The sequence below is a fragment of the Sordaria macrospora genome, chromosome 4 (genome assembly GCF_033870435.1).
Source record: "Sordaria macrospora chromosome 4, complete sequence".
In the NCBI taxonomy this organism is placed as follows: domain Eukaryota; kingdom Fungi; phylum Ascomycota; class Sordariomycetes; order Sordariales; family Sordariaceae; genus Sordaria; species Sordaria macrospora.
The window spans coordinates 1,062,466-1,079,607 of NC_089374.1; the positions used below are offsets into that span (position 1 = coordinate 1,062,466).

Here is a 17,142-nt window from a genome sequence, read left to right on the forward strand (position 1 = left end):
TTTTCCGTTCCGCCTTTCGTCATATCCATCAACCAAGTTTTTTTCCAACCCAAATCGATGAGAGAATCCATCACTTCATATCCTCCCACTCTCAGTTCCACCCGCACCGGCACCAGCAGCCACACCTCCCCTCACTCTTGCATCCCTCTCAGCCCTCCTCTTCCGACCCCTCATCTCATCCTCATCCAACTTACTCCTCTCATCATCACTATCCCATCCCCTCCCATCACTTTCCTGGCCCTGCTCTGCACCGCCCCCCATTCCCCCATCCTCCTCATCACTAACCCTTCCACTCCTCTCACTAATCACAGAACTACTCCCACTCCCGTCACTCCCACTCTCACTCCCACTATCCCACTCCTCATCCTCATCCTCATAAAACTCGTCCTTATTATACAAAAAGAACTGCACGAAAATCGCCCCGTCCAGAAACAACGTTCCCGCGCTTCCCGCCAACCAGCTCATATTCACCAGCACATAGCGCCAGTAAATCCTGCCCTCCTCCCCGTTATCACAATCGCCCGGACCAGCCGCGCACTCCGCCGAGCCGTCGTAGGCCAGGATCGACAGCACATAAGTCAAGTTACCGAGGCAGGCGAACAGGAAAAATAACATCGACACGCCCTCGGTGGACTTGCGTCGGAAGTTAAGCAGCAATTGTGGCAGGCGGGAGCCAAGATACAGAACGGCGGAGAGGTAGCCGTAGATTTGGCCCCAGAGGGAGAATTCGACTCGGCCGCCGCTGGCACTGCCACTGCCATCCTTTGGTCCAGAGCCGGAACCGGGAGAAGGAAGTTCAGTCGATGGCTGTTGTTGTTGTTGGGGGTAATACTCCCTAGACAAAAACCAGCCCATGACGCCGGCGGCGCAAACCATTAGGATGGCGAACAGGTTGAACAATAAGGATTGCAGCTTCGTGGGACCGGCATTAGTAGGTCGCGATCGGTTGTTGCCGTTGCCACGGCGCGGCTGGTGCAGGATGTCGGCTTCGAGGTCGGCGGGGTCAATTAAGGGGACGACAGGCGAGAGATGAGACCAGTTAGAGCCGCGACGTTCGCGGGTGCCGTCGTAGGGGCCGAGATCGCCTCCGGCTGCTCCAAGGTGGTGGCTGTGACCGTTGTTGTTGTTGTTGTTGTTGTTGTTGTTGTTGTTGTTGTTGTTGTTGTTGTTGTTGTTGTTGTTGTTGTTGTTGTTGTTGTTGTTGTTGTTGTTGTTGTTGTTGTTGTTGTTGTTGTTGTTGTTGTTGTTGTTGTTGTTGTTGTTGTTGTTGTTGTTGTTGTTGTTGTTGTTGTTGTTGTTGTTGTTGTTGTTGTTGTTGTTGTTATGGTGATGGTGAGGAGTCAACGTGGCGCTGGTGGTAGCGCTGGCAGCAGAGGAAGCCACTCCTGCGTTTCCTCCACCCAGCAACAAAGCGGTGCGTTCATCCGGTCCAACTTCTTCTTCTTCCCTTCTTCCGTTACCAGCAGCAGCAGCAGCAGCAGCAGCAGCCCTCCCCTTCCCCTTATTCTTCTTCCTCTGTCGATCACCATCATCACTTTCCACTGCCACTGCCTCGTCATCGCTCGTAACGGGAACAACAACCTCGTCCCGCCAAGTAAACCCCCGATAATAGAAACACTGCGCCAAAAGCACCACGTCGGCAATGGTGTAGTAAATAGCCAGAATCAGCATGGTCGGCAGGACACCCTGAAGGACGGCACCCAGGATGTTGAAGACATCGCCGGTTAGCCAGATGATGATGAATTGGATGGATAAGCCGTCGGCCGAGGAACGCCGGAAGTTTTCGATGATCTGCGGGGAGAAGACAACGACCCAGCATGCTATTGATATGGAGCTGTTTGACGGAGGTTAGTGTGATGTGATCTGGGGAGAAGAGGAGGGGGGGGGGAAAACGTAAGACATACCCGAGGATCCCCGATATCGCCTCAACGTCGAGGTTGAGGAGTTCGGCCGGGGGCGCCATGGTGGCTGATGAATTGTCTGTGAGACCGTACGTATGCGATGTTGTCTCACTTTTTGTGCGTCCTTCTCTTTGGGTAGGTTATGGATACGCTTGTGATTTTAGGCGTGATTGGAGTGTGATGATGGGATTAAAGCAATTCTTGACGCTCCTTGCTCTCCCTCCTTCTGGATTGAGTTGTTTGTCCTTAGAGATCGTTGGAACTGGAAAACCCCAGTTCACCTCGCTCTTTGTTATGTCCCTGTTTTGCGTGTGTGTGTGTGTGTGTGTGTCCGGTAGACGGAGGGAGGTACGTCACTTCAATTGAAGAGACCGGAGGAAATTCATGAGCTGTCTGTCGTCCAAAGAAATAGAGGAGGTACAAGCTGAAGTGTGAAGCTCAAGATGATGATGAAGATGGAAAATGAAAGTAAACAAAAGGACCCGAGCAAAAGAAAAGTGTCAATCTGGTTTGGTTGCTAAGTCAATTGGAGTCATACATGATGAGAAAAAAAGTCTGAAGGGTGGCATGACTCCTTTGCCTCATCGACAACCCGGTTCCCCCAAATCCTCGGCGGCGGCAAAATCGCCCTAGACCAATGCACGTCTCAGGCGGCTCAAGCACCCCGGACGGTGGAGATTGTGGGGTACGTCAACCGCTGGATGAAACTCGAGTATGACAACATCCACAAACGGCACATGAGAATAACGGGATGCCAGTACCGGCGACCTCCGATATACACATATCACAGATTTGGTAGCTCCACAGAGGTACCGAGAGTGTGTTCAAGAAACATGATGTTATTGCCGTGTGTAAGCCCCCTGTTCCCATTCCCGTAGAAGGCCATGATTATCGACAGAACCCAGAAATCTATACATGCATGATAATGATACCCAGGGCACTGCAAACGAGTCCAACGACCACCAAGACCAAAACCAACCCCCAATCAAGACTTCTAAAGCTTGACACTCTTGACCAGGTTGCTCTTGATACCCGACAGTTCTCCCTGGTATCCGCCCTTGCCCTCGCCGCCCTTGTACACGGCCTTGACGCTCTTGAGCTTCTTCTGCTTCTCCGCATACTTCATCCTCTTCTTGACACGCGGGTTGCGGTTCTCCTTCTTGCGATGCGGCGTGAGGCCCTTGTTCTTCTGAATCTGGTAGTTGATTTGGCGCTTGCCGTCGGCGCCGATCGTTGTTTCCTCCACGACTCGCGCGCCCTTGGCCGCCGCCAGAGCCTCGTACTTGGCCGCCTTGTCCTCCTTCTTCTTGGCCGCGTTGTGCGCAACCATGTCGTAGTACTCGTCCTCCTCGCCGCGCACCTGCTTGGCAACCTGCTTGTCTTCGTCGTCGCTGTCGCCTTCGCCCAAAGCGGCGCCGTGCTTGCTGCCCTTCTTGCCGCGCTTCTCGGCCTCGGCGTTGAGGCGTGCTTGCCTGTCTCTCTGTGAACAAGTTAGTGAATGCTGACAGGCAATGGCTGAAAAAGGGCAAACTTACAAGTCTCTCACGGTAAGGAATATCGTCATCACCACCGGCGTTGCGACCCGCATCCGCACGCTTGGCAGACTTGGACACGATCTGAGAGGTGTAGAACTTAAGACTCTTCTTGCGAGCAGCCTTCTCCTTGGCTACATGAGCCTCGAGGATCTCCTCATCACCAAAGTCGGAGCGCTCATCATCGTCGCGCTTGTCGACCTTGGCAGACTTCTTGCTGGCCTGGGCCGCCGTCTTGGTGGTCTCGAGCAGGTTGGAAAGATCGGCAAGAGACTGCTCGACAGCCCTGGCCTTCTTGGCCTTCTCAGCCTCCTTCTTCGCCTTGGCCTTGAGCTCAGACTTGGATTCGCGCTTGCTCTTCTTGAGCATCTTCTTGAAGTCCTCCATATCGTCGTCGGACAAGTCGTCGAACTCGCCCTCGTCTTCGGGTGGCGAAAGCATGCCGCTGGTAGAGGAGACGCCCTTGAGCGGCTTGAGCTCCTTGACCTTAAGCCAGGCCTCGCGACAGCTCATTAATGTGCCCATAACCTCGTGGTCTCTGAGTTCCGTAGGGCTGATCGTCTTGGAGACACCTTGGCTGTCTCTTGCTGGCGAAGTGAGGATGGCGAAATAACTGGCGAGCGAAGCGATGTAGCACCCAAGAGTCCAGAACTTGACCATCTCCAGAGACTTGGCAGGCTTGCCCTCGGCCTCCTTTTGGAGAGTTATGAGAATCGGTTGTAGCTCCCTAAACTCCTCCGCCAGGTAGTCGAATTCGGGATATCGGCTTTGCAAAAGCTTGTACCTCTCCTCCGGCCCCATGTCCTCTGTTACCTCCACCTCGTTGAGCTTTTCGGTGATAACGTCCTCCTCCCCCTCGGCCTCTTCTTTGGTTCCGAGCCACTCGCTCTCGTCGAACGCGAAATCGGCCTCGGACATCTTGGCCAGCTTCTTGGCCTGGAGCCTCTTTGCCTCAGCCTCTTCCTCCAAGGCATCGGCCTCGGTCTCGATCTGGTCGGCATTGTAGTAGTCCTTCCTGGAGGAACCCCACCATCCTTCGTCGCCTTCCTCCTCCTCTTCACCGCCCATCTCTTCGTCGGAAAGAACCGTCGTCTTAACCTTCTTGCTCTTCGCGGGCACGGTATCTTCATGGTCGCTCTCCTCGTCGGATTCCTCCTCTTCGAAAACCTCCTCGTCGGAAGCCTCTAGGAACTCCTCCTCCTTGTCCTTGCGCTGGCGTTTGGATTGCCTGCCATCGTCGCTGTCGTCAAAGTCGATGCGATCCTGTCCCTCCCAGTACTCGTCTTCGGAGTTGGCGACATCTTTGTAGGTCTTGACGGTAAGACGGGCGTCCTTGGCGTCAACCTCGCGAGGCTCGGCGGGGCCGGTCGGTCTCGGGGCCTTTCTCTTCTTGGCCATTTTTGCGGTTTGGTCGCGTTTATCTGTTTAGGTGGATTCGGTGGTGTCTCACGCGAGTGTGAGATATTGAAAGCGCTGTCAAAAGGCACCAGGAGATGCTCGTTCAATGTGCTGTGGTGGGTTCGTTTGCTAAGGCGGGCAACAAATGTTGAAGCGGCAGAATTTTTTTGCCCTTGTCAGTTTGCGATCCATTCCCAGCGGAACCTCGACCGCCTAGCTCCACTTCTATGCAGCCCACCGGGACCCCACAGTTGGAGATGCTCCACAGCTACATCTGAAAATTGGCCAAAGCTTCCTCAGGGTCGACGGGAAGCTCCAAGATGGACTTGCCAGAGTTACGTTGACATGACCTCAATGAGCTATACCAGTATATTACTCATTCATGGTGAAGACTTCAAATAGTAGACTCTAGCTTCTTCCTTCAATCTTTGTTGTTGACTTGATAGAGCTCGAAAACACACGACCATATCATCACGCATCAACAAGTCACTTACAGACAGGGGTGTAAGCTCCAGTGTTGACCGCTGACAGCATCCACTAAATTTACGCCGTAGAGGTACATGCGCTGAGTCCACGACGTCCTCCTCGAGTCCGGTCCCGTCTTATTTCCATAGAATCCGAGGATGGCTCATTCTTTTCTCACAGACGCCTTAATGGAACAATTACAAGCCCTCAGCACCTCCTGGTCCCTCCCGGTCGCAGCCATCGTCGCAGCCATCGGCATATTCGCAACCATGGGTCTCTTCAGCACCAAGAACCACATGCCAGTCGAGGGCCGGGTATGCGCCCCGAAGCCCAACAACCCAACCTGACCCCGACCTCCCGCAAACACTAACTCTACACTCACCACTCTAGACCGTCCTCCTAACCGGAGCCTCCGAAGGCATGGGCCGCTCAGCGGCCATCCAACTCTCGCAAAAGGGCGCCAACGTGATCCTCGTCTCGCGCAACGTCGGGCGCCTCGAGGAAGCCCTGGCCGACGTCCGCGCCGCCGCCAAGAACCCGTCCACGCAGCGCTTCACCTACATCTCGGCCGACGTTTCCGAGCACGACTACGCGGCGACGGTGATTGCCGAAGCCATCGCCTGGAACGGGGGCTCCTCCCCGGACATCGTCTGGTGCGTAGCCGGCATGTCGACCCCTTTGCTCTGGACCGACGACGACAGCATGGTGGCCGCGCGCCGCAATATGGACGTCAACTACTTTGGGTCGGCCGAGATGTCGCGGGCGATACTGAGGGAGTGGCTGGCGCCCGAGAACAGCACGGGGCCCAAAGGGGAGCCGAAGCACTTGGTGTTTACGGCGTCGATGTTGGCACTCTTTGCGATTTTGGGGTATGGCCCGTATACACCCACCAAGTGGGCGTTGAGAGGGCTGGCGGATACGTTGGCCATGGAGGTCAATTACTACCCGGATAATCCCGTCAAGGTGCATATTGTGTACCCGGGTACGATCGTGTCGCCTGGCTACGAGAGGGAGAATCAGACGAAGCCGGATATCACGGTGGAGCTGGAGAAGGATGAGCCAGCGGAGAGCCCAGATACGGTAGCCAGGAGGGCGATTGCTGGACTGGAGGCCGGCAAGTACTTTGTTGATGTGTCCTTCCTGGGCAGGCTGATGCAGTGCGGAATCATGGGCGGGTCGCCGAGGAATAGCTGGGTGTTGGACACGGTGATGGGGTGGTTCATTCCCATCATCTACTTTTTCGTGTTGAGGGGCATGAACTCGACGGTTGTGAAGTGGGCGAAGGAAAAGGGACATCCTTTTACGCATCCGAAGAAGAAGTAACGGGACGGTCAGTGGTGTTATTTGGACGATGAAGATGTACATGATATCTATGAACTTAATATAGTGTAATAACCGTGGGTTACTGGACGAGAGATGAGGTATTCTTGACAGTTCCTCTTGTCTCCTGAATGGTTCAGAGATGAACTGGACTTGGAAGTGACTTTCCCATAGTCTCTGTAAGCGATAGATCTCAGGACAGATCAAAGACGGCTTCGTCATACGTGGCCCAAATGATGTCCCGGGCTCCAGTCTACAAGTGCTCCGGTAGAGCTTGCTCTTATCATGTGTCTATTGGACATTAAAGGAAGGCGTGGGCTTCGTTTCCAGGCTCTTGGCTCCGGGGTGCAGCTGCTGTCGAGAACCTGCCCCTGCCGCTGCGAGATGCCGCGATCAACCAGGTTGAACCCTAACCCTCCCCTTTCCATCAGCGGACATTCATTGTTCGTAGTGCCAGCTGGCTTCGACTGTCTGGAACTCGAACTCCAACTCCTTCCTAACATCCGTTTTTTTCAACATCGAGCCCCGGTATATTCCCAAACTGTATCCAACATTCCCTTTTTACTTGATTTCTATCTTGAGCTCCGTTTCTTCAGTACTTTGGGAATCTACCGACATCTCTTAACGCTGCTTTCTTTGAGGGACGTGGTGGCAATTCCAACCAATTGGCCGTCAGCAAGGATCGAGGTGGGAGAGCACAAGCTCGGATAACAATCATTGAGTGAGTGGACCAGCATTTCCACTGTCGCCTGTCGGGGCAGGTTTGTGGCTCGTGCGCCATTCTGACACTTGCGTGTCTGTGCGCCATTCTGGCACTTGCGTGTCTGTGCGTAGGACAACAAGCTGGAGCGTTCGACACTGGCATGCAGTTGCCGCCACCTTCTGGCTGCTGGTTGCCTGCCGGTGACTGCCCGCCAGCTAAAACGTCGCGTCTGTCGAGCGGTGTCCCGCCGATCCAGCTGTTCCCTGGACACACACTTCTCTCCTCTTCTCCCCAAACTTGTCGCCCGACTTTGGAACACCAGCTGACGACAGCTGCACAACACCAACTCACCCTACCAAGCGCCCTTAGCAGCCCATACAGCGACGAGCAGCTCGCGACACCTGGTAACCGCCTGTCATTGCTGCCAACTGGTACCAGCAACCCGGACCCCAAGCGGAGTATGAAACCATCGCCAATTCGCCCTGTCGCTGGCCCCGGATCCGGTGTCCAGCGCGGTGCTGTCGGTGCTGTCGGTCAGGTTCCCGGTCAGGTCGGCCAGGTTCAGGTCGGCTCCGTTGGACTCCAGGTCGGCCCTCAACCCGGCCAAGGCCAAGTCCCAGCCTCGCGACTCACGCCGGGCCCCGGCCCAACCAAAGTGTCCAAGCCGACCACCCCGGCACGTCAACGCGCTGTCGCCAGTCCTCACTCGCTGGTCCGGAACAGCCAACTTGTCCAGCAACTGGCTGTTCACGAAGCTCAGCAAGCTCAGCTCCAGCAGCAGTTCCAACAACAACAGCAACAGCTGCAACAACACCAACAGCAGCAGCAGCAACAACAACATCAGCAACAGCATCAACAACAACAACAACAACAACAACAGCAAAACGTGGCTACCAACCTGAGTCCCGACCAGGACCCCAACAACGTTGGCCATATCCATCCTCAACTTCAGGCCCAGCTTCAACTCCAGCATCAGCAGGCTCAGGAGCACGACCTCCACAGCCATCACCTGCAACAGCATCAGCAAGACCAAACCCAGGATCATCTTCAGCATCAGCAGGAGCAGCACCAACAGGAGCCTGATATTGACCAGGATTCCCTCAAGCAAGACCCGTCTGCCTTCGACGACCCTACGGCCAGGATGGGCACTGAGGAGTATGCTGCCGCAGCTGCTGCCGCCGTCATGGAGACTGGGCTTGGTCAGCCCGGTTCCCTGGATGATGGCACTGGCGAGCCGGATGTTGACGCCGAGATGGAGGACCAAGATGCCAATGCCACTGCAAACTCGGGACTCGGCGGCCATGTTGATCTTAGTGGTGCCAACATGCTAGGTAACCCAGGCGGCCCTGGTGGTGTGCCTCAACCCTCTCCTCAGGACCACTCTCAACATCAACAACACCAACATCAGCAGCAGCAACATCAGCACCATCAGCAACAGCAGCAACATCAGCAGCAGCAACAGCATCAACAGCAACAAGCTGATATGCTTCAGGGTCTTGGCCAACCCCAGGCCCATCCTCACCAACATCAGCACCAACCCCCTGTTGCACCCATGGGCCAACCCCAGCAGATGCAGCCGTCCCCCCATCAGCACTCGATGGACCCTCAGCTGTCCAAGAGCACGGAGGATATGGCTCATGAATCCGGCTATGGTTCGCTCAATGTCGAGAGTGCCCTTGCCAAGAGGCTGGCTCGTGAGCCAGGTCATCGTCTTGCCCAACAGAGGCGCCCTGAGCAGGTGCTCAACCTGGCACGTAGAAGCAATGTTGAAGCTTTGTTCGCTCACATTGCTGGTGAGCCGGCTCGCGTCCCTTGTAAGAATTGCCACAAGGGCCACGGCCCATGGACCAGCTGCGTAGTGGTGGATGGCCAGATGTGCGGCAGTTGTGCCAATTGCTGGTTCAATGCCAGTGGTGCCAGGTGCAGTTTCCACGGTAAGCTTTCCCCGGTTATCTTGTAAGTGCGACGGTGAGCGACAATGCTAACATCACGGTCTCAGAAACGCGCAATCCCCAAAATGCTCAGCAGCAGCAGCAGCATAATGCTGCGATTCTGCCAAACGGGGCAAATGGTGTTATCAACATACCAGCCGACCCCAATGCTTTCCGTTTTGGTACTCCTCATCCCCTCGGTAGTCATGCTGCCCTTGCTGCCCCAGCTCCCGTGAGCGCTATCGCTCCAGCAGCTCCCGCGATGAGCAATCCAATGCTTCAGCACCTGTTGAATCGGGCCCTGACCGAGGTGCGGGGCGCGGACAAGGCTACGCGGCAGCTTATTGCCATAGAATGCACTGCCAAGAAACTGGCCTTGCAAGTGGTCGAGTATGAGGAGCTTATCAGCTCCCAAGATCAGTCGGGTAGTGCCGGAGGACCTGGCCAGCAAGGCTTGGGTGAAGATGCGGGTGCATAGGAAGAAGACGCTCCTGATCTACTTTTGGAGAACTTCTCACCCGTTCCGGACTTGGAGGACTTTATGGATATGCATATGGCTCCGTCGGCTTCATCATGATTATTCGGCCATCTCACAACGCGAAAACCTCACTCGACCACCAATCCTAGACCCATCATAGGTCATAACCATCCGCACCACAACTACACAGATGCCTGGATATACTATTTGCCATCCGATTTGCTCGCTAAAGTATCATTACATCCAACATTTTACCTTTCGACATAACCCAGCGAATTTTGGTTTCTCTCAACGGATCAAGGAGTACGAAAAGCATCCACATCACACCACTACCGACTTTTTTTTTTTTTTTTACCTCTTTTTTGCTTGGGGGCTTCCTAGAGGATTTATCATCAGGCTGCAGTACTGGATGGAACGGGGGAAAAAGACAAAGTTTAGTCGGGACAGATACCTTTGATCTTTTTTCCTTTCAGACTTGTATGTCATGATAGTGACACGGATGCAAATCTACCAGCGATACCCAATCCCAACACCAACCTTCTCTCCCACTCAAGGCAGGAAGCGACTTGACCCTGTCTCCAGGCTGGTTTTTCGCCTTTGCCTTTTCTTGCTTACTGTTTGTTCTTATGGCCTTGTTCATCATAGCTTACCCTTTTTATTTCTTTGACCGTGTTGTTTAATTCGCAGATATTGAGTCTTTGGTAGTACCACTCTTTTGGGTATGCGGCGGCGTCCTTGTCTGTCGAGCGTTGTTATGCCGTGTTTTGGTCGGCACTTGGTTAACTGCCCGGCGATTATACTAATGGCACGTTTGTTCTACGTTCTGTTCTGATCCTGAACGGTGACGGGAACTTGGACTGAGGGCAGCCAAATACGTACTGAGGCAAAAGAAAAGCAGAAGAGCAGGATAAGTGGTGAAACCCAGAAATGGGAATCTGAGGTACAGAGTGAGAAAACAAATGTGCGCAAAGTCAACGGAAGTGGATTCTTGACTGCGTGACCTCATTACAAGGTTGCATAGATTACAGACTATTAGGTTGAAGAAGCCTGCGAGCTTCCTGTTGCTCAAGTTGCCCCTGGTATGGTGTGTTTTGATGTCAAGTTGTATCCGGTGGTCTGTATACAAATGAACAGAAGAACGGCAACCTCGGCTTGACGATAATGAAGAGGAAGGTACCGAGAGAGCAACAAAGTGACAGAAACATAAAACACCGGGTTATTCACCGGTTGTCACCGAGCCGACTACTCGCCTGGAGGCCACCGCTTATCCAGGCGGGAGCGGACAGAATCACGAGTATCTGTCCAGTGACTAGGGTCGTATGTATCTTGGTCGTAGTGTCCTGGCGTGAATGTATTGGGGGTGTTGAGATGTCGCTTATATTGATGTTTCCATGGAAGAATGGGATTCTTGTGGGGAATACCACGTATCGCATTGCTTCTATGGTGAGTCGAAGTCTCTCCGGCTGTGGCAGCTCTTCCTGCCTTCCATATCGGTTAGTTCTTACATCACATCCCCTTCTTCTTGGTAGGCCGAAAGTGTTTTCTTCTCCATGCGTCTATTAAACAACATCAAGTTTCTAATCTACGACTTTGTCAACTCACTACCATGGTCGATAAAACAGCGAGGGACGGGTTGTACTATGAAATATTCCATTCCCAACTTTCAGTTCTCTATCTTCTTCGCTACAACCCTCATGTCCCTCGCCAGAACAGTCGTTCGCAACAATGGTATCTCATGAACCCCCCCCCCCCCCCCCCCCCCCCCCTCTCCTCAAAACAGAAATCGAGCCATCAATCATTCAACCACGCAAAATCGCTTTTTGAACTCGCTTGCTCGTTTTCCCGTCAGCATCATTACCCCGGCATTATCCAACATAGCAGACCGTCATTACCCGACATTAACCCTAAAGTTCGTAACCCCACAACCCGCGAAGCCGCCAACCACACCATAACCTCCTCACATAACAACACAACACTTCTTGAAGCAAGCCCCCAACAGATCGCCCCAGATGTCGTCCTCCTGCTGGTTCTGTTGTTGCCCCTGGTGCTGCTGCTGCTGCCCCGGATACCCTCCGCCCTGGTACTGATCCGGCCTCCCTTCTGACTGATAGCCTCCACCAGGCTGATACCCCGGCGGCTGCTGCGGCAGGCCGGGAACGCCATCCACTGTCCCACCGGTCAAATCAACATAGATCCTCCCGTCGTTCTCCTCCGCCGCAAAGTCGAGTCCCATCTCGCGACACACCTGCTCCACGCGGGGCGCGATCTTGCGCACGCCGCCCGTCGAGTGGTTGCCCTTGCCGACGATGACGTGCAGGTGCGTTTGCCCGCGGGCTTGGGCGTCGCGGATGCGCGCCTCGAGAATGTCTTCGGCTTCTTCGACGTACAAACCGTGCAGGTCGATAGTGTCGGCTGCGACGCGGTCCGGATGGTTGTTCTCCCGGAAAATGAACTCGGCTGCTTGCTGGTTCAGAGCGTCCCGGGCGGCTTTGTGCTTCTTGCCGAGGTTGGAGAGGTTTTTGGCTTCGGCGCCGTCGCCGTTTTCGTAGGCGGCGTGAGCCTGGATGGGGAAGGGTTAGTGAAGTTGGAGAGAAGGGAGGGGGAGGGTTTGATTGTGAGATTGGATGAAGCAGGAGATGAGATGAGATGAGATGAGATGAGATGAGATGGGGTGAGATGAGATGAGATGAACCTGGACAAAAACATACCTCGTCATAGTACCTCTTCATCTGATCACCCTCCGCCCGGGCCTCGGCGCGCAAGCGATCATATTCACTCTCAATCTCTACACTCGTCCTGTGGTTGAAGGCTGTGGACGGGCTGGTAAGCTCTTGTTCTCCCCCATTTACAAAGAACAATGTTGCATACCTCTGTCGCCTAACCTTTCCATAGGAATCGCCATTTTCTTGAAGGCGGTCTAGCTCAGACCCGAACTCGGCTTTGATGACTTGGAGACTAAACGTGGACAATGGACAAACGTCTGGACTCTGCAGTACTCGAGGCGGTTTTCCGTACAAACGACCGACCGTTCCGTGATTCCTGGGCGGACAGGTCTCACAATGCGCTCAACGAAAATTCGAAAGGGTATCTCAAAGCAACAAAGAGCCAGCAGAACGAGAAAACCGACGATGTGAAGTCTTTTTAAGAACTAACAAAACAAAAAGCAAAACCTCTAGTTCAGTCTACGGCGGTACAGGGTTCATCCTACCGTGACTGATTATGCGCGCGGATGTGTGTGTATGTTCAGGGGTTTTCGGGGACCATGCTCCCGGACCAGCTGAAGGGTCGTTGTTTTGGTGGCTGGGAACGTGTTGTTCTAGGCGCAAGCGCAATTGGCCAATCAGAAGTTGAGAAAGTGGCCGCGGCAGTGGGAACAGTTCAACTTCAACGCAGGTCCCCTCTTCTTCACCGAAGCCAAGCTTTGAAACTTTCACTCACAACACCACACATGATGGAGAGCAGATGTGATGCGGTGCGATATCTTCATCTTGAGATACCGGATTTCAGTTATTTCTAGCGGATGACTTCATCGTCTTGTTCATCGCCTTCTTACATCTTTCATCCCCACTTCTCCATCGCTCTTTCGGCACCTCATACTCGGTCTCTACGGGCGCAACCCCAATCGGCAATGCTTTGCCTCTGCCAGACCTTGCTGGTCCTCCGAAAAGCAAAGCCGCATTGATCCATCCTTCATCCCTGAGATAAATACAGCTGTGGACCACCGTATGTTCGACTTCTTTGTCTCTTCCAGGTCGAATACCCAATCTACTCGGCGTCCTCCGGCTTCTGCGCCCACACATACTTCCAATGGTAGTACGGATGGAGACTGAAGTCCCTCAGCTCCCTGGCCAAATGAGTCGCAAACGCCTCGATCTCGTCTTGCGTCCAGCCCATGATATTTCCGTACAAGTACTGGACGACTCCTACGATATCTGCTCCTGCAGCAGTCTGGACATACATGCCGATCTCCTTCTCCCTCTGGTCTTTTGACCACGCCGTTACCGGCATCTAGAAAGCGAGTCAGTCGTACTGTTGGCTGGAAGGGTGGGTGCAGTAGTTGGTTAAAGAATCGTTCGGTTCTTTCTGTCAACGACCTGGATGATAGAAGGGTAATCAACCTACCTTGAACTCTTTCACCTGGACGTTCACAAATCCAGCCGCCTTCATTCCTTCCTCCATCGTGGTCTCCTGCGCAAGAGTCGTTGATCTTCCCATTTTCTGTCCCGCCTGGGCGATCACCTTGCCATACGTATCCAAGGCAGACCCAGGTTTGACACTTCCGTCGTCGGATGACACAACGGGGGAATGGTCGATATGTTCGATCCAACCGCCTGGTTTGCAGACTCTGTACGCCTCCTGATAAAAGGCAGGCCAGTCCGCAATAGCGCCAATCATGAACCTCACGTGGATGAAATCGAAATGGTTGGGCTTATAGGTCCACTCCTTCGTCGCATCATCAATCTCGAATCGGACGTTGGGGGGAATCCAGCTAGGTTGCACGGGCGTAATATCAGTGCCGGTAACTTCGCACGTGGGATACTTGTCGGCAAAGTCGATAGCCCAAATGCCCAAGCCCGTACCGATATCGATCGCCCGCTCAATGTTGTCTTTGATGGGTGCCATATGCAGTTTGTGATCGAGCATCAACTCGATGGCCTCATGGTAGATCTCCAAAGCGTCGAGGTGCTTTTTGTCGTTGGGACCCCAATATTCTCCATCCGTTACACTGTCGCTATGGTAGGTTCTGCCGTTGATGGTACGGTAGTTGAGAATGCTCGAGGTGATGGAGGCAGTCGAACTTTCAGCATCGCTGCCGCAAGCCGAATTTCCGTCGTCGTCGTCTTCACGTGCCGCTGGTGGTTCTTGTTGAAGCCAATGGCCACCAGTGAGGGCGTCGCCTGCCTCCTGGGTCGGTCTAGGTCCAGATGGCGACGATGCGCCCGCAGCCGCTGATGATCCAGGGGCGGAAGACGGGAGGTCGGTAGGTGGCGGCTTTGATGGGGAGGAAGATCCAGTAGGCGACACTGCCTTCCTCTTTGTCGGGGTGCTGCTCATGACTGGAAAGCGATTTTCAGACAAGGAAGCGGGTGGTGTTGAGGGGTCTCGCGAGAGTCGTTTGAGCTTCTTGGGAAACTACCTGACGACAGAGACGCTGGGCCGACAACCCTTTTTTAACCCAGAACAACAACTCCGCCGACCGGGGTTCTGTTGAAGACCTAAGCCTAGGTAGGAAGTCATGTTGTATGCATATCGGCCCATTTGTGACTCCCGGAGGAATCCTGGACTCTGGAGGTAAAGCTACGAACCACAGCACCTACACGTGGTAGCTTATCACTCCTGTTATAACCTTTGTGAGTTTAGAAAGGTCTTCACCGCCTACGGCTCATGCAGTGCGCACCGTTCTAGTTTCTATTCACGGTACAAATGTCAACACATTGGAGCATCTGCGGAGCCCGAGGGCATCAACCAGCCGTTGCCAACCCTTTTCTCTGCCCTCTCTTTACAACATCTTTAATTTACAAACCACAAAACTTGGGAAACGGGTCAAGTTTGCTTCGTGTTGATGGATATCAGCATTCCTTGCCTCGTCATCGCTTCGAGGTATGGGAATCCTGCCGTCTCTCGGCACGTTATCATACGAGTTAAACCCATTGATGCTTGCCATGAGAAGGAAATGCATGATCAATAAAGCCTGTCTGTCTCCAACGGGACCTGCCGTGCCCTCCTCCACCCCGTCAATCCCCGGCTACCTTAACCGGCTGTGTGACAACCCCCACCGGGAGTGGTTCCGTAGAATGTGGGGCTGCTCCCCGCCCCGGACCGCGGCATTGGAGATCTCCAACCTCCAATGTCCCACGGCATCCTTGGTTCATCGCTGATCACTAATCACACGTTCTTGATCTCAATACCGACAATGACCTCATTGTTGTGAGATTTGCGAAGCAACTCCCGGGTATAGGGAACATACGATTAATATAGTCAATCCAAAATCCTTCATTCCGCAATCTATCAGTTCTCCTCTTCTCATCTTCTTCGCTGTATTTTGCTCTTATGCTACCAGAAGAACTACATCAAGTAACATATCACTTGAACATTCACAACGCCATGCCGCCCTCCATCGACAAACCAGTAGCGACATCACCCATAGACAAGCCAGTGGCCCTCGTCATCGGTGCGTCTCGCGGAATAGGTCGTCAAGTAGCCATCGACCTAGCCAAGAAGGGATACGCCGGTAAGCTTTCACTGCTCCCTCCCTCCCTGCTCCATCACCCACCGCCCGCCCGTTCTCACAGCCTCACCAACACCACCTTCAGTCGTCGTCTCCGCCAAATCCACCACTCCCCCTTCCGCCCTCAAATCCCTCTCGCCCTTCCCTCCAGACCCCAACTCATCCCTCTCAACCATCACCACCGTCGCCCACGAGATCAACACTCTGCATCATGGGTGCACCGCCCTCGCCATCCCCTGCGACACCTCCGACCCCACCGGCACCTCCCTCAAAGACCTCATCGCCGCGACCATCAAAGCCTACGGCCACCTCGACGTGCTGGTCTACAACTCCGGCGCAATCTGGTGGTCCTCCGTGTCCGGCACGCCCCTGAAACGGTACCAGATAATGCAGCGCGTCAACGCAGACGGTCTCTACGCCGCCGTGCAATTCTCCCTTCCCTATCTGCACGAATCCACCTACGGCGGGCGCATTGTGGTCGTCTGCCCGCCCATCTACTCGCGCTTTTTCCGCGGCAAAACTGCCTACGCCATGGGTAAAGTGGGCATGTCGGTGCTGGTGAAAGGGTTGGCGATGGATTTTGTGCGGGAGGGGGTGGTGGCGACCAAGACGGCGACGGGGGAGGGCGATGGCGTCGTCACCCGCAAAGGCGGGATGGCGATTACCGGGATCTGGCCGGCCGTGGCGATCGAGAGCGCTGCTACGGCGAAGCAGATGAAGGAGACTCCGAAGCACGAACTGAGGAGGGATCTGAGAAAGGCGACGATTTTTTCGGATGCGATACTGGGGATTTTGAACGCGCCTGCAGAAAAGGTGAATGGGGAGTTGCTGCTTGATGAGGATTTCCTCAGGGACAGTTGTGGGGTGACGGATTTTGAAAAGTATAGTTGCGTTGAGGGAAGCAGACCGAGGAGGATCATGCCGCGCAAGTTGCCGGATTTGACGGTGGAGGAACAGGATGATGAGGGGGTGAGGTATGATAGTGCGGCGGCGAGGAGGAAAGGTGGTGCGAAGCTTTAGAATAGGGGTTGTTGAGACAGAGACGAGTGATCTCACCACGTTCAACCACACGCGCCTTCCAGACCTCCATGATATACGTAAGACCCTAGTGTAGGCACTGGCCAAAAGCTCGGGTTCCCGTCCGCTCTCCCGTCCCTTAAATAAGACAGTGACCGCCAGGCCAGG

The 17,142-nt window shown here is 54.2% G+C and overlaps 7 protein-coding genes across 7 annotated transcripts; 3 read left to right on the forward strand and 4 right to left on the reverse strand.

Moving 5' to 3' along the window:
- Positions 1-75: 75 nt before the first annotated feature.
- SMAC4_06711 (uncharacterized protein) lies at positions 76-1,963 on the reverse strand (the record flags this gene model as incomplete). The annotated part of the gene is made up of 3 exons (XM_003347831.1): positions 76-1,108; positions 1,601-1,834; positions 1,905-1,963. 3 exons carry the CDS (start codon positions 1,961-1,963, stop codon positions 76-78), a joined length of 1,326 nt encoding a protein of 441 aa, XP_003347879.1.
- A 738-nt stretch (positions 1,964-2,701) lies between these two features.
- Positions 2,702-4,831, reverse strand: SMAC4_06712 (uncharacterized protein; the record flags this gene model as incomplete). The annotated part of the gene is made up of 2 exons (XM_003347832.2): positions 2,702-3,381; positions 3,437-4,831. 2 exons carry the CDS (start codon positions 4,829-4,831, stop codon positions 2,896-2,898), a joined length of 1,881 nt encoding a protein of 626 aa, XP_003347880.1. The 3' UTR covers positions 2,702-2,895.
- Positions 4,832-5,268: 437 nt separating this feature from the next.
- Positions 5,269-6,755, forward strand: SMAC4_06713 (uncharacterized protein). The gene is made up of 2 exons (XM_003347833.2): positions 5,269-5,610; positions 5,687-6,755. The coding sequence occupies exons 1-2, from the start codon at positions 5,455-5,457 to the stop codon at positions 6,617-6,619; spliced, it is 1,089 nt and encodes a 362-aa protein (XP_003347881.2). The 5' UTR covers positions 5,269-5,454; the 3' UTR covers positions 6,620-6,755.
- Positions 6,756-7,479: 724 nt separating this feature from the next.
- On the forward strand, positions 7,480-10,062 carry SMAC4_06714 (uncharacterized protein; the record flags this gene model as incomplete). The annotated part of the gene is made up of 2 exons (XM_003347834.2): positions 7,480-9,253; positions 9,319-10,062. The coding sequence occupies 2 exons, from the start codon at positions 7,480-7,482 to the stop codon at positions 9,726-9,728; spliced, it is 2,184 nt and encodes a 727-aa protein (XP_003347882.1). The 3' UTR covers positions 9,729-10,062.
- A 1,428-nt stretch (positions 10,063-11,490) lies between these two features.
- Positions 11,491-13,003, reverse strand: SMAC4_06715 (uncharacterized protein). The gene is made up of 3 exons (XM_003347835.2): positions 12,597-13,003; positions 12,437-12,537; positions 11,491-12,288 (listed from the first exon to the last, which is right to left on the reverse strand). The coding sequence occupies exons 1-3, from the start codon at positions 12,628-12,630 to the stop codon at positions 11,686-11,688; spliced, it is 738 nt and encodes a 245-aa protein (XP_003347883.1). The 5' UTR covers positions 12,631-13,003; the 3' UTR covers positions 11,491-11,685.
- A 117-nt stretch (positions 13,004-13,120) lies between these two features.
- Positions 13,121-14,885, reverse strand: SMAC4_06716 (uncharacterized protein). Its single transcript, XM_003347836.2, has 2 exons — positions 13,851-14,885; positions 13,121-13,736 (listed from the first exon to the last, which is right to left on the reverse strand). Exons 1-2 carry the CDS (start codon positions 14,781-14,783, stop codon positions 13,494-13,496), a joined length of 1,176 nt encoding a protein of 391 aa, XP_003347884.2. The 5' UTR covers positions 14,784-14,885; the 3' UTR covers positions 13,121-13,493.
- Positions 14,886-15,630: 745 nt separating this feature from the next.
- SMAC4_06717 (uncharacterized protein) lies at positions 15,631-17,142 on the forward strand. The gene is made up of 2 exons (XM_066090500.1): positions 15,631-15,960; positions 16,043-17,142. Exons 1-2 carry the CDS (start codon positions 15,780-15,782, stop codon positions 16,975-16,977), a joined length of 1,116 nt encoding a protein of 371 aa, XP_065946750.1. The 5' UTR covers positions 15,631-15,779; the 3' UTR covers positions 16,978-17,142.